Source organism: Zootoca vivipara, chromosome 3, assembly GCF_965207765.1.
Source record: "Zootoca vivipara chromosome 3, rZooViv2.hap1.1, whole genome shotgun sequence".
Classification (NCBI taxonomy): domain Eukaryota; kingdom Metazoa; phylum Chordata; class Lepidosauria; order Squamata; family Lacertidae; genus Zootoca; species Zootoca vivipara.
Window position 1 is genome coordinate 42270217 of NC_142586.1, and position 13696 is coordinate 42283912.

The 13696-nt window shown below is 39.5% G+C and overlaps 1 protein-coding gene across 2 annotated transcripts in view; it reads right to left on the reverse strand.

Annotated features, from left to right (window-relative positions):
* Positions 1–13696, reverse strand: part of EPHA7 (EPH receptor A7) — a 160607-nt gene that overhangs the window by 92675 nt on the left and 54236 nt on the right. For both annotated transcript variants that reach the window (XM_088665984.1, XM_088665983.1), the window contains exons 4-5: positions 9483–9638; positions 8263–8598 (exon numbers count right to left, since the gene is read on the reverse strand). In XM_088665984.1, coding sequence (XP_088522110.1) covers positions 8263–8598; positions 9483–9638 — 492 coding nt within the window. The remainder of the gene's footprint in view (positions 1–8262; positions 8599–9482; positions 9639–13696) is intronic.

Genomic DNA, 13696 nt, shown 5'->3' on the forward strand with positions numbered 1-13696 from the left:
TAAAATCACAATTAAATAATATTTTTAAATTGTGCTCCTGGCTGCAGTCTTTCAAATTTTGGAGAAAAGATTCCTAACAAATGAGCAATATTGATGTGACCTTTTGCCGAAACCCTTGCATGTTACATCCCAATTTCAACTTTAATTATATCACAACACAAAATGATATCATAAAGCCTGAGCCCTGCTGTGTCAATTAACTTTTTACATACACCTCCTCCATATTATTCCAATATGACAAATAATTTGATCTTAATGATCTGCCACCTGCCCTCCAATTCCCTGCTGATTTGGCATCTCTTTTCCCTTTTTGACATTTTTTCTCCTCGGGGGTAAGACAGAACAAAAGTGGAGTAATGAGCTGTACATATTCTATGGCCCCTCCCACTTCTTTTCTCAATTAAGTTGATGTTATCTTTACATGATGATTTGCATTTTGTGAATGCAGCCTCTAAGAGTGAATGCACTAAAACAAAAACCTGAAAGAATAATTGGGGGGATGGGGGGGGCACACAACTTTGTTGCATGATGAGTGCCTGCTTATTGAATGTGTCCACCTATTGTGATGGAACAGCAGCAAGTGCATAGATCACAAGCATTCTTATATCTATACTATATTACTGGTTACAGGTAGGTAGCCGTGTTGGTCTGGATCGAAGTAAAATAAAAAAATTCCTTCAGTAGCACCTTAATGACCAACTAAGTTTTTATTTTGGTATGAGCTTTCGTGTGCATGCACACTTCTTCAGATACCAGATATCTGAAGAAGTGTGCATGCACACGAAAGCTTATACTATATTATTCCTATACACATACAAATCTGACTACATAAAATAATCATTTTTGCATGAAGCACAGAACAATCATAGCCACAAACAAGAACTGCATGAGCTCCAGTTTACACAGCTATAATGAAGGTGAGAAATTTTCTTTGCTCCATAGTAAACTTTTTTATTTCAAATAAAGGAACAGAAGCAAGACTCTTTCTGTTGTGTTCCAAGCCTTTTTTGATACTCAATTATAGTTATCATTTTCATTATATGACAAAGCTGTTTTCTGATACACAATAAAATAGTTTTTATTGGGTCTTAATAATGTTTTTAAAGGAAAAAAATCTTGTATTTTTATTATCTTTTTAAGAAAAAAATTCCGTGATAGAATGCATTTATATAACAAAAGGCTTAGTAGAAATGCTCAGTATTTCTTTCACTTTTTAAGTACTATTCTGATAATACAGGTGGGAAAAATGGGAAATGGGAAAGAATTTAAAAATAAAAAATGATTATGTGTTCCCTGCACAAAAAAAAGGTTGTTCTCACAAACACTGGGCTGAGGGAAAATCTTTTTTAAAAGAACAAATGAGTGACAAAGAATGAACAATTGTCATCCATTCATACAGTTTAAAGTATGGCTTGCCTTTCATACAGAGCACCTTGGCCGTGGGCAGAATGGAAGATGCAAAATGCAGACAAACAACAGCTCTTCTGCTGAGACCACCCATGCTCACCTGTGGCTGTGAACAAGCTGTCATACTATTCCTGTAAGAACAATTGAAGTACATTTCTTCCCCACCCACCCTCCCAAAATATTCTGGCTTGTTGAGGATTGCTGGGAATTATAACACTGTTTACCCTGTAAACAAAATTCTTTTACAGGGGAAGATGTGCTCCAAATGTGCTTTAAAGGTATAGCATTTTGCCTAGCCCATGGGTAGGCAAACTAAGGCCCAGGGGTCAGATGTGGCCCAATCACCTTCTAAATCCAGCCTGCGGGTGGTCTGGGAATCAGCGTGTTTTTACATGAGTAGAATGCATCTCTGGGTTATTTGTGGGGCCTGACTGGTGTGTTTACATGAGTAGAATGTGTGCTGTTATTTAAAATGCATCTCTGGGTTATTTGTGGGGCATAGGATTTCCTTCATCCCCCCCCCTTTCAAAATATAGTCCGGCCCCCAACAAGATCTGAGGGACAGTGGACCGGCTTCCCGCTGAAAAAGTTTGCTGACCCCTGGCCTACCCTTTATCTTCTGGAACAAGACCCAAGAAGAAATGTGGTAGGTAACTTGCATATTGTGTGCTATTGTGGCAGGATATGTCTGCAGTTTTGCAGTATATGAAGCCTAGGTTATTCGGCCCTCCCCCCCACCAAGCCCTACATTGTTAGTTCTACCTATTTCCTGTAATGTATGAAAAGCAAGCTTCCTGCGGCACAATAATTAAGCTAAACAAGTAGTAAAATAAAATAAATCCCCAACCCCCATCAAATCTAATTCTTATTTAATATACCATGCTGTCTCTAGATACCAAGGTACATGCCAAGGAGCTGCTGCATAATGCAGTCCTTTTGATTAGCTTAATTTGTTGAGAACTCAAATACTCTTCACCATATGGCAGTCTAAGGCATTGACAGCATGGATTTATATAAGCCATTGAGTGCTGCCCATCTATTCGCCAACCATTTAATTAAAGCAGTGGCAATTTACAGAGAAAGAAAAAAAAGGACTCAATTCAGTCATCAAGCTACACCATGTTTCAGTAAGCTTAACAATGGCCTAATGTGACATTTCAATTGACAAACTATGGTTTGTGACCACTATCAAACCAGAATGAGAAGCTATAGGAAAAAGCATAGTTGAAAAGCTCGAGTTTCTTCTATCTCTGGTACAGCATGATATCTGAATTAAAAACACAACGGTTGTAGTTGTGACTAGAGAAACTGGATCTAGACACCGGAATTCTCAGCAAATAGAAAATGAAAGCAGATAAGCAGCTCTAAACTAACCAGTAGTGATGTATGAAGTGAGAGCTGGACCATAAAGAAGGCTGATCGCCGAAGAATTGATGCTTTTGAATTATGGTGCTGGAGGAGACTCTTGAGAGTCCCATGGACTGCAAGAAGATCAAACCTCTCCATTCTGAAGGAAATCAGCCCCGAGTGCTCACTGGAAGGACAGATCCTGAAGCTGAGGCTCCAATACTTTGGCCACCTCATGAGAAGAGAAGAATCCTTGGAAAAGACCCTGATGTTGGGAAAGATTGAGGGCACTAGGAGAAGGGGACGACTAAACAACACGACTAAATGACTAAACAACAACAACAAACTGTACTGTAAGCTTTAACGTTTGAGTTATGTTCAGTGCAAATGATGACTACACAACAAAATGTGTCATCTGTTACTGCAATCCCATGTACACTTGCCTGGAGTATGCATCACTGAACATAGTGGGACTTCTTTCTGTGTAACCATACATAGGATTGTGCTGTTGATGCCATCTCCATATTAATAATTTCAACTCAAAAATAAATATCCAGGCTTTCTTGGATTAAGCAAATTATTTGGATATGTTCCAATGAGCAACAGCCCTTGTCATCTTGATGGAGGATGTATCTCAGGAACTATACAGAGGGAGTATATCCCTGTTGGTTAAGCATTTGTTAGACCTCTCAGTAACAGGGTTTGATTACTGCAATGTGGTGGTCTGGAAGCAGCAGCTAGTTCTGAACACAGTAGCTAGCTTGCTTGTGGGGGCAAACTACAGGCAGCACATAACATCTTGCTTATTGGATTTCCACTGGTTTCTGGTCTGCTACTGGGCCAAATTCAAGGTGTTCATATTAATATACAAGGCACTATAAAACTCAGGATTAAGCTATATGAGAGATCACCAAATCCCTTACACACCCAGTGGATTGTTGTAGGAGAGTTTCTCAGAGCTTGGCTTTTAGTGTGGCTGCCCCTGCTATGTGGAACAGCATTCATATGAAGATACGACAGAAGCCCACCAACCACACTTCCCAGAAACAATTTAAGATATTTTTGTTCCAGCAGGATTTCTCAGCTGGATAAATGGGTCTTAACCATGAGTGTCTGCCATTTTAAAAAAGGATTTTAAATGTATTTGCTGTTTTTGGTTGTTTTTAATTACCTTATGTGTAAAGCACCTTGAGGCAGTTGTTCAGAATCTGATTAATAAATCAATGATGACAATAATAATAATTTGAAACCATTAACTTTTGGGGCTCTTCACCGGTATGGTATTTGACAACTCTGTCCCTCAGAAGGCAGAGGACCATTGCTTGGTCTCTTACCGATGGGTTTCCTCAGGGCTCTATTTTATCCCCTAACAGTTCACTGGGGTAGGACATCCAGTGTTTTGGGATTGAGCCACATAATTATGTCAATGATACCCACTCAGTTCTGTCTTTTTCAGTTGACACCAAGGGGACTGTTGGACTACTAACTTAGAAGCTGTGGTGGGCTGTGTTGGCCTAACAAGCTGAGGCTTAACAGATAAGCAAGAGGTGCTGCTTGTCACACATCCTAATGTGGGACTAGAGGTACAGTCTGATCAGGTTCACAATGTGGGAGGTTCTTTTAGACCCAGCATTGATCCTAGAAGGTTCCATGCTGTGGTCAGGTCCAACTCTGTGTGGTCAGGCTGTTGTGCTCAGGTCCAACTCTGCCCAGCTTGGGATGAGGTCATGTGTGCCTCTTCCTGGAAAAAGTGGATCTGTACATAGTGAGCTATCCCTTAATCACTTTCCACTTTCCATGGGCCTGAAGAATGTTTGGAAACTGAAGCTTGTGCAGAATGTCATGTCCAATTTGCTTTGTTCTGCGAGCTTTGCTGACACTACTGTATTGCACCAGTCTTGTCCAAATTGCACTGGCTTCCAATTTGTTTCCGGGTACAATTCAAATTGCTGGATCTTACCTATAGCTTTAAACCAGGGTCCCCAAACTAAGGCCCGGGGGCCGGATGCGGCCCAATCGCCTTCTAAATCCGGCCCACGGACGGTCCAGGAACAGCATGTTTTTACATGAGTAGAATGTGTCCTTTTATTTAAAATGCATCTCTGGGTTATTTGTGAGGCATAGGAATTCGTTCATATTTTTTTCAAAATATACTCCGGCCCTACACAAGGTCTGAGGGACAGTGGACCGGCCCCCTGATGAAAATGTTTGCTGACCCCTGCTTTAAACACTAGAGCCAGGGTATTTGAAAAGCTGTGTCTTCCTTTATGAACCTGCCCGTAGTTTAAGAACGTTTCTGCTGTATATGCTCACCAAAGGAGGTAACAGGGATGGAAACATGGGACAAGGCCTTTTCTTTAGTTGAATGAACACCCTTCCTGTGAACATCAAACTTGCTTCATCTTTATTTAGTTTTAGCGGGTAAATGCAACCTTTTTCATTCTGCAAGGCTTTTGCCCAATTTTAAATGGGATTAATCACACTTTCTGTTTTAAAATGTGTTTTCCCCTATTAACTGGTTTGTCATGATACTGTTTTAAAGTTCTTATGTTGAAGTTTTTCAATTATAAGTAATTTCGGATGCCCTTTTGGGAGCAACAGGCAACTTAAGAATAATTTTATAAAAGTGAATAGAGAGATATTGGACAATTTGCAGTGCTCTGTAGAAACTTTAATTACAGGAAGGAGATTTAGAAAGCATATTCAGTATCATAACCAATTTCTTTCTTTTATGTGAAATCATTTTCTTACCAACAAAAATTATCACTTCTTTTCTGTAGATCAAGGCTTATTCATAATTCTTAGAAAAGGAATTGGAGCATTAAATACTCTACACATTTTAGAAGATTTAAAAACTTAGAGGCTAGCATTAGCCACAGTCATACTGGTGGAAGAATGGAAAAGAAAAAGGCTGTTTAAAGCTGATCTTTAGCAGTTTTGTTTGCCAGGACACTAGTGGGTTCTTTCACATCACAGATGTGGCTGAGCCTGGCAGTGCCATAAGGAAAAGGCTTTTGCAAATATACACAGATATTCTGAGTCCTGCATTTGATTAAACAAATTAATACTTGAAGCTTAGCCTTCCTTCTTTCTTTTTTACACAATAACACTACTCTCTGAAGCATGTTAATGGATTAAAATATGTTTGAGCTGTTGTCAAATAACAATATTTTCCCCCTGTCCTTTCAGTAGGTGAAGGCATACACTGAGTTTAATGGAACCTGCTCCTAGGTAAGTATGTAAATTCACAGTAAAATAGGGGAATTTGAACATTTCATGTTCCTTCTGAAAGCTGTACTTTTTCACCATGCCTTGTGCCTCACAATGGAGAAAATGAAATTTATATATATAACAATAACCATAATGCAGTATATGCTTCTGAGATGGCACTACAGCATCCTAAAGAATGTGCTAGCACTCATCCAGCAATTGTTACTTGGTCCAGCAAATCCAGAGACTATCTAGCTGCACCTGTGGATTAAATAATGCTATGAGGATTACATTCCCCATGGCACTCAGCAGGATGTCATAGCAGAATAGGACAGCAACATGCTTTAGACACCTCTAACACTGCAATGCACAGACAGTCCTGCTCTCAGCCCAAGTCAGAGCTCTCCTCTCCATACCAACAAACTGAGAAATCATGTTTTGGGAATCAGGAAAAGCACTGCAAGGAGCTTTCAGAACCTCCCACCTCCCACAATCCAAATCTATAAACTTCAGACATGATACATGCTGCTCCTCATTTGGATGGATGATTCCCTGGGATTAAAAAGAAAAACAAGGAAAAGCATACTTAAAACAAAACTATTTATAAAATGATTCTAGTTGAAACTGAAGAAAATGACCAAGAACCCCAGGAGGTGCCTGGAAGAGGATACACAAAAAAATTGTATCTCCAAATTGTTGACAAATCCATGAAATAAGAGTGTAGCTGCCATGTGAATCGTCCCTTTACAAAATACTGTCCTGTGTTCTTAAATGAGAAAAAGAATGTAAATATAATGAATACATGGATGGGGAATTTTTTTTAGCATAATAAATATTTTCACTAAAATATTTTAACTAAAATATTCATTGCAATTATCTACAGAATGTGATATAAAAATATAAAAAGTATTGAAAACATGGACAAAATCCATGTCCTATTCATGTGTCCTTATGGTGGAGGAGTCCAGATGTGTCTACACTTAATACTTACAATATCTGGCATGCTGCAAGTCACATGCACCTGAGCAAGGGATGAGGAAGAAAAGGGATGGAACGAAGAGAGCTCAGGAGAGCCCAATGCGGATACTTGTCCTGCTCATGCAGTAGGAAGTATACTGGGCATGTTATACATACCCCTTAGCAATGAGTATTCAAGAAGCAACTTCTAGACATTCGCTAATTTCCCTGCTCCAGAGTTATTCATCTGAACCCCACAATATTGAAAATATTTTATTTTTTGCTTAAAACTCAGCTGGCCTGTTGCCGTTAGTCTACCTCCTTTCCTACCATCAACACAAGGCAAAATGCAGCACAGACCTGCTAGAACATCATTTTTATCAACAAGCAATTCATCATTTTACATTCCTGAATAGGAGACTTCCTATTTCGACATGCAAAGATCACTAAAACACATTTTGCCCCTTGGGTGATACGCTAGTTTGATTTTATTTTTCCTGACATTTCACCTGTCAGATTATCATAAATGTAAGAAACAAAGAATAATTGTCACATTCTCACTGGATCTCATCATCAAATATCTGGAAGTATTAAGCTGGAAGGATAATCTTGGGGGAAAGGATGTGAATACCAAAGGCATTATCCTTAACTCAGATTCCAGTAGAGGATTTAAACTGTTTCAGAACAAAATATAAACAGGTTGGAACTTCCCTTTTAAGAATTTGAAAATACTAGGGTTTTGCTACAAAGAAACCAATACACACACACAAACCCATTGTATCAATACAAATGATTATTTATGTTTCTTTTTGCATTAAGAACATATAGTAAGTTAAATTTATTAAACACTAACAAACCAACATGCTGAACTAACAAACCACCCATAACATACCCTTAATGCATTCATTGAAATTAATGGATCCAAAAGTGCTTAACTTCATACCCTTATAACATAAATAGCTAACAGCTTGATCCTACCAAGGTAGCACACAGAAACAAAGGTCAAGATCAGGCAAAAGAGTCAGTTGTGGCACAACAAAGGAGTTCTTGTCTTTGACTGGCATTACAATCCAGTCTCACCCCTTGCAACAGGGTAGTGGTTAGCACTGACAATCCTGTGGCACTCTACAAGTAGGCCACAAATAGCCCCATGTGCTCCATCCTAAAAGCCACATGTGCCACTAGAATCAAAACAATGTTAAACTAGCAAAGGGGGGGGGGGTTTGTAGGGCCTTACTACAGGCATGCACAATATGTGCCTCGCTTTAGCTGCCGACAAATACAGTGTGCAACAATCCCTTGTGCATGCGCTTTAAAAAATCCTAGAGTTTGTTTACTTACCTGCTTGACCAGTGGTAACCGTAACAGCTGCGAAAAGCCTCTGGGAGCGGCTTAAATCAGAAACGCCATTTACAGCTTCAACTTCAAAAGTGTAGTTGGCATGAGCTAACAGGTCCAAGACGGTGACATAGTTGTCTGCTAATCCAGTTTGCTGGGGCATATATCCAACATTACTCCCACAGGGAACACATTCCCCCTGCTCCCAGCTGCACCTCTTGCACAATACCCTGTAGGTCACGTCGTTTCTTCCTCCGTTATCAGCAGGAGGGCCCCATTCCAAACTCACAGTAGTTTGGTTAATATTGAAAATAAGGTTCTGTGGTGCAGATGGAGGTCCTTTATTGAACACAAAATACAAAAAAGGGAGGGAGGAGTTAAAACAGAAACCAGCAGGGGGAAATTTAGCTCATGTTTTAATTACCTAGGCAAAAGCTTGCCAGAACATAAACTTTTCATTATATTTACTACAAGCTACCAAAAAGCCTGCTTGAACTCACTTGACAAGAAGCTTTATTTATTTTCCATTAAGGAAACAGGATAGCCGTTCTCTGTGTATTTACTACACCTAGCTTTAGCAGCTTTTCTTCTGTGCAATTAAAGGGATAAGTTAATGTACCTCTGAAGCTGACTCATACAGAATGCCTCCAGTTGATTTTTTGTGTGCATTAAACAGAATACATTTAGATCCTCTTTACCCGGTTTTGATGCAATTTACAGCTTTATTTGGGTGGTTTTGTCTTTGACCGAACTGCACAAATTTGTTCCTTGAATCACCAGTCTACATAGGTAAGTCTATTTGCAGGTGGAATGCCAAGCCAGATCCCATTGTATTTCCACCAAACTCCCTATCTACATGGATTACTGTTCATTTCACATGTCACACATTTGGTGCAGTATCACATTAGGTTTATATGACAATGCAAATATATGTAGGATAACCATATTTTCATCCTCGTCACAATATTACATATATTTGCATAGTGTGTTCTCTGGGTTATGTTGGGGGCAACAAGGAAATTATATTTATGTAGTTCCTACTGTCTTTACTTTGCCCACTTTGCTGCTCAGCCAGAACTTTCAGTTTCAGACACTTCTAACTCGGCTAGACTAAAGGCCAATACTGTGTACCAGAGAGAAAGAAAGAGCCACATCTTAACAAATGGATGTGCCTGGGGCTGGTAAGATAACATTCTTTGTGATTATCTACATGAATAACTCACTTGTGCATGCAACATATGGTGGATCAGTAGGTGCCCTGTAATAGCTGTCCTCACAATCGCATCGTGAAGATCCTTCCCTGTCTGAGAAACTGTGCATAGGACAGCGGGAGCACTGCAGATCTTGCGAAGATGACTTGTAGAATCCACGGCCACAGGCTAAAAGATAATGAAACAAACAGATACCATTTTTTTAAACACATGTGCGTTTTAAAGGGATATATGGCTGCAGGCATGTGAAAACGTACCATGTTAAAATGTTCTCAAAATGCACTTTTACTCCTCTTACATATAGTGAAAAGGTCCCACACTTCACTCCCAGCAAAAGGTAGAAGTTAAGAGCATAAATTTCCTGCCAACCTAGCAGTTCGAAAGCATGTCGAAGTGCAAGTAGATGAACAGGTACTGCTCCGGCGGGAAGGTAAACGGTGTTTCCGTGTGATGCTCTTGTTTGCCAGAAGCGGCTTTGTCATGCTGGCCACATGACCCAGAAGCTGTACCCCGGCTCCCTCGGCCAGTAAAGCGAGATGAGCACTGCAACCAGAGTCGTCCACAACAGTCAGGGGTCCCTTTACCTTTAAGAACATAAATTAGGAACTGGAAGTTTCTGGTTTCTAACATCAGCTGAACTTACACACTACAGCTTTCCTTAGAAAAACTATCCTCTCTCAGCTATATAATAATTCCAGTTCCCATAAGGACTACCAAAATAAGGCCTTTCTGCATTTAGGGGGGGAAAGTATGTATCAAACTATTATGTATAATCATAAAAAATCATAAAATAATAGAATAGTGGAGTTGGAATGGATACCAAGGGTAATCCAGTCCAACCCCTTGAATCCAGGAATATTTTGCCTATGGATCAACAGTACCATATCCTTCCCTCAGTACATCCATGGGGGACAGGACTGGACTTTTACAGTACACTTTTTAGAGTACACTGCTGCTGTAATAGGGGATATCTTGTGTCAGTATGGAAGGAATCACCCTTCATTTCCCCCAATCAGATAGTTGTAATTGTTCCCATCATATTATGCTCATGTTACGTATGATCATTGTTTTCGTGTTGTGAGTATTTTCCTGGGGTAGAAGCTCTATCTAAACCACAGCTAATTGAACCATAGTTATCTTTGCTGTTAACTGAAGTAAAGGTCAACCATGCTGTCTCAAAAATAGCACTAAACCCATATATATATATTTGATTCACTTTTAGCCAAATCTATCAAAACAACCAAATGACGAAACAATTCCAGCCCAAAGCCCCTTGTCTCTCCCAGTTCTATATAGAAGGCTACGCAGTGACACTTAGAAAATATTTTTCAACAGCACGTACTACATAAATGCAAGGAAACAATTATTTTTAGAAATGTAAATCTAGTAAAAAATAAAAGCAAAACATCAACAAAGTTAGCCATTCTTTTGCATATATAAATATGCAAATTTCTGATCGTGTGTGCGCGTGCAAAATTTTATTTATTGAAACATATTTATAACAGCCTTTCACACATAGCTGAAAGTTGATACAACAGATTTTCAATTTAAACATCAAACTTAAAAAGTAATAAAATGCTGCTAATAATCCAGGGCAGGATTCTATCACAACTCACTGGAAGTAAGCACCACAAAAGCATGGAAACATAAATACATTTTAAAATAAGTGCTGAAATGCCACTAATGCTAGAACTTGCCTAAGCTCAGAGGGCAGGTGATTCCTTAGAGAAGGCACCACCATAGAAAAAGTACTCTCCCTAGCTGCTGTTAAAAAACATCCATAGGTTGCAGCACAACCAAGAGGGCTTCATCAGGCAATCAAAGCAATGGAGCAGGGTTGTAAGTGAGCAGGTAAGTTGTTTATAACTTTATAGGTCAAAACCAATAAATACGTATGCAAGGAGTCTTATAGACGCACAATGCCTTCATCTCATACAGAGTCCTTTTTCAGCATTGGCTGTCCAAAATGTAGTGAATATCAATGTTTATAGCAATTTATGTCCGAGCATCGTTGTCCCCCCACCCCACCCCATGGAACTGACTGGCACAGAGGGCTACAAATATGGTACATAATATATACCACAAATTATATATAGCATACTCTCTACCTGCCCATACTTTCTCCATGATATTTTTGACAAGGAGCAGAAAACCAATTGGGAACTTACCCTCTTCACCTTTAACAGAAAATCCACTTCTCACTGAAGCCTGCAAATTTTATGATCATTTAAGTTGTTAAACCAATTGTAAAACAAACTCAGGCAATGCTATAAAAGCATATAAAAGTGCATCTGGGAGCAAATAATTTATGTAAGCCCAGCAAACTGCAAGTGAATCACAGGAAAAGCGTGTCTAAAATAATGAGATGGGAGATCTGAACCGGCATGAATTCAAATTTGTATTGCTGAACACAAATAGTAATGCAATCAAACTAACATTTTGTATTTATTCAGTGTCACAGATACTGAAAGTTGTCAATCACAGACAAACATGGCTCCAAAACGGAAGTCGTATAATAGTGGCTCTGGTACATACACTAGATCAGTTGTAACTATCACCACAGGCGTTTTCTAGAAACCCGTTTCACAATAATGTCCTGTAAGTCAATGGATACCACTGTTGCTATTCCCTGGGCATGATTATTATGCCCTCTCACTCTGTTCCACCTGCCCCCGAAGTCGTACCTCGATCAAATGCCTACACATACGTGGGTTCAGAAATCACAGCCAAAGGGAAGAGACACTTGTATCACTCTTTACTACCTGTTTAACAGAAGGTTTCTTCTACTGCAGCAATTTGCCCTAAAATTAAGCAACAATATATAAATTTAATGTAGTAGTCACCAATCTTTTTGGGCCGAGGGGCACATTTGGAATTTTTGAGAAGAAGCTGAGAGCACCAGTCAGAAAATGGCGAGCGCTAGAGATGCATCCTAACACAAAATGGCTACTACCTCCAAAAAAGCAGAAAATAGAGAAGAGATGGGAAGCTAAAATGGTTCAAATGTGGAAAGATCTATTCATTTTTGTGTTTGTTTGTTGTTGCAAAAATATATATGAAAAAGTCTTGGTTGTTGCTGGTGTGTTGCTGTAGATTAGAATTAGAAAATATAGCAGCTGTGGAAGTTAATTTAACTTAACTTTTGGAGTGTGTGCCCCACCCCCTAGTTAGAACTAGTTACGGTGTCAACATACAGTTGCCATAGAGCAGGCATAAGCAAACTCAGCCCTCCAGATGTTTTGGGACTACAATTCCCATCATCCCTGTCCACTGGTCCTGTTAGCTACGGATCATGGGAGTTGTAGTCCCAAAACATCTGCAGGGCTGAGTTTGCCTGTGCCTGCCATAGAGAGTCGTAGAGTGCTTTGTAGGGGACCTCATCTCACCTCCTTTAACATCACCAACAAACAGCTGACTTTCCTTGAAGACTTCCAGAAAGGAACAGCCAAATGTAATTGGTTCCATAGTCGAACTGCTCTTAAAATTAATAAGCATCTTCACTGAAATCTACCCTTCTGTAGCTGAAATCCATTAGAACTTTCCCTGACCTCTGGGGAAGTAGAGAACAAAACTTTGCCATTTGCTGTGTGACAAAGACGGAGCCAAAGATATAGAGATGGAGTTATATATTTGTGTCACCTAAACAGAAGCCATTTCTTGAAACTGAAAAGGAGAGTCTTTTGTCACATCATACAAGGCTGAGGTAGAGTAAACGATCTTTCCCCGTCTCTCTTTTTTTTGTGGGGAGAAATGCAACTTTGATTTTATAGGCAATAACCTAGAGTGCCCATGGTTTAAAAAGAACATTGCACTGTTATTAGCACATTGCACATTTTGCATCCAGGATCCCAGACTGGATCAGCAATCGCTGAAATGCACTGGGCACCCATCTCAAGGGAACCCTGTGTAAATAGCTCCCTTAGCCCTTTCAAGTGACAAGTTTGGTCATTTTAATCAGCTTTAGAATGCAGCATGTGAAAGCACTCTGGGGTTAGATTAGCAAAGGTAAAAATGTCATTTAGACACCTCCTGTATATTCAGTCTCTCTGGTGATATTTCTAATGCCTCTGAGAATGGGTCCCTTAGGACCAGTGAGGCTGTGATTATTGAACTGTTTGCTTTGCAAAGAAAAATCTCATGTAAAATCAGAACTGAGTAGCACAACAAAATTTCATGGAAGGCTTGTAACACAAGTCACATTTACAAATGAAATCACTGTGGACTCA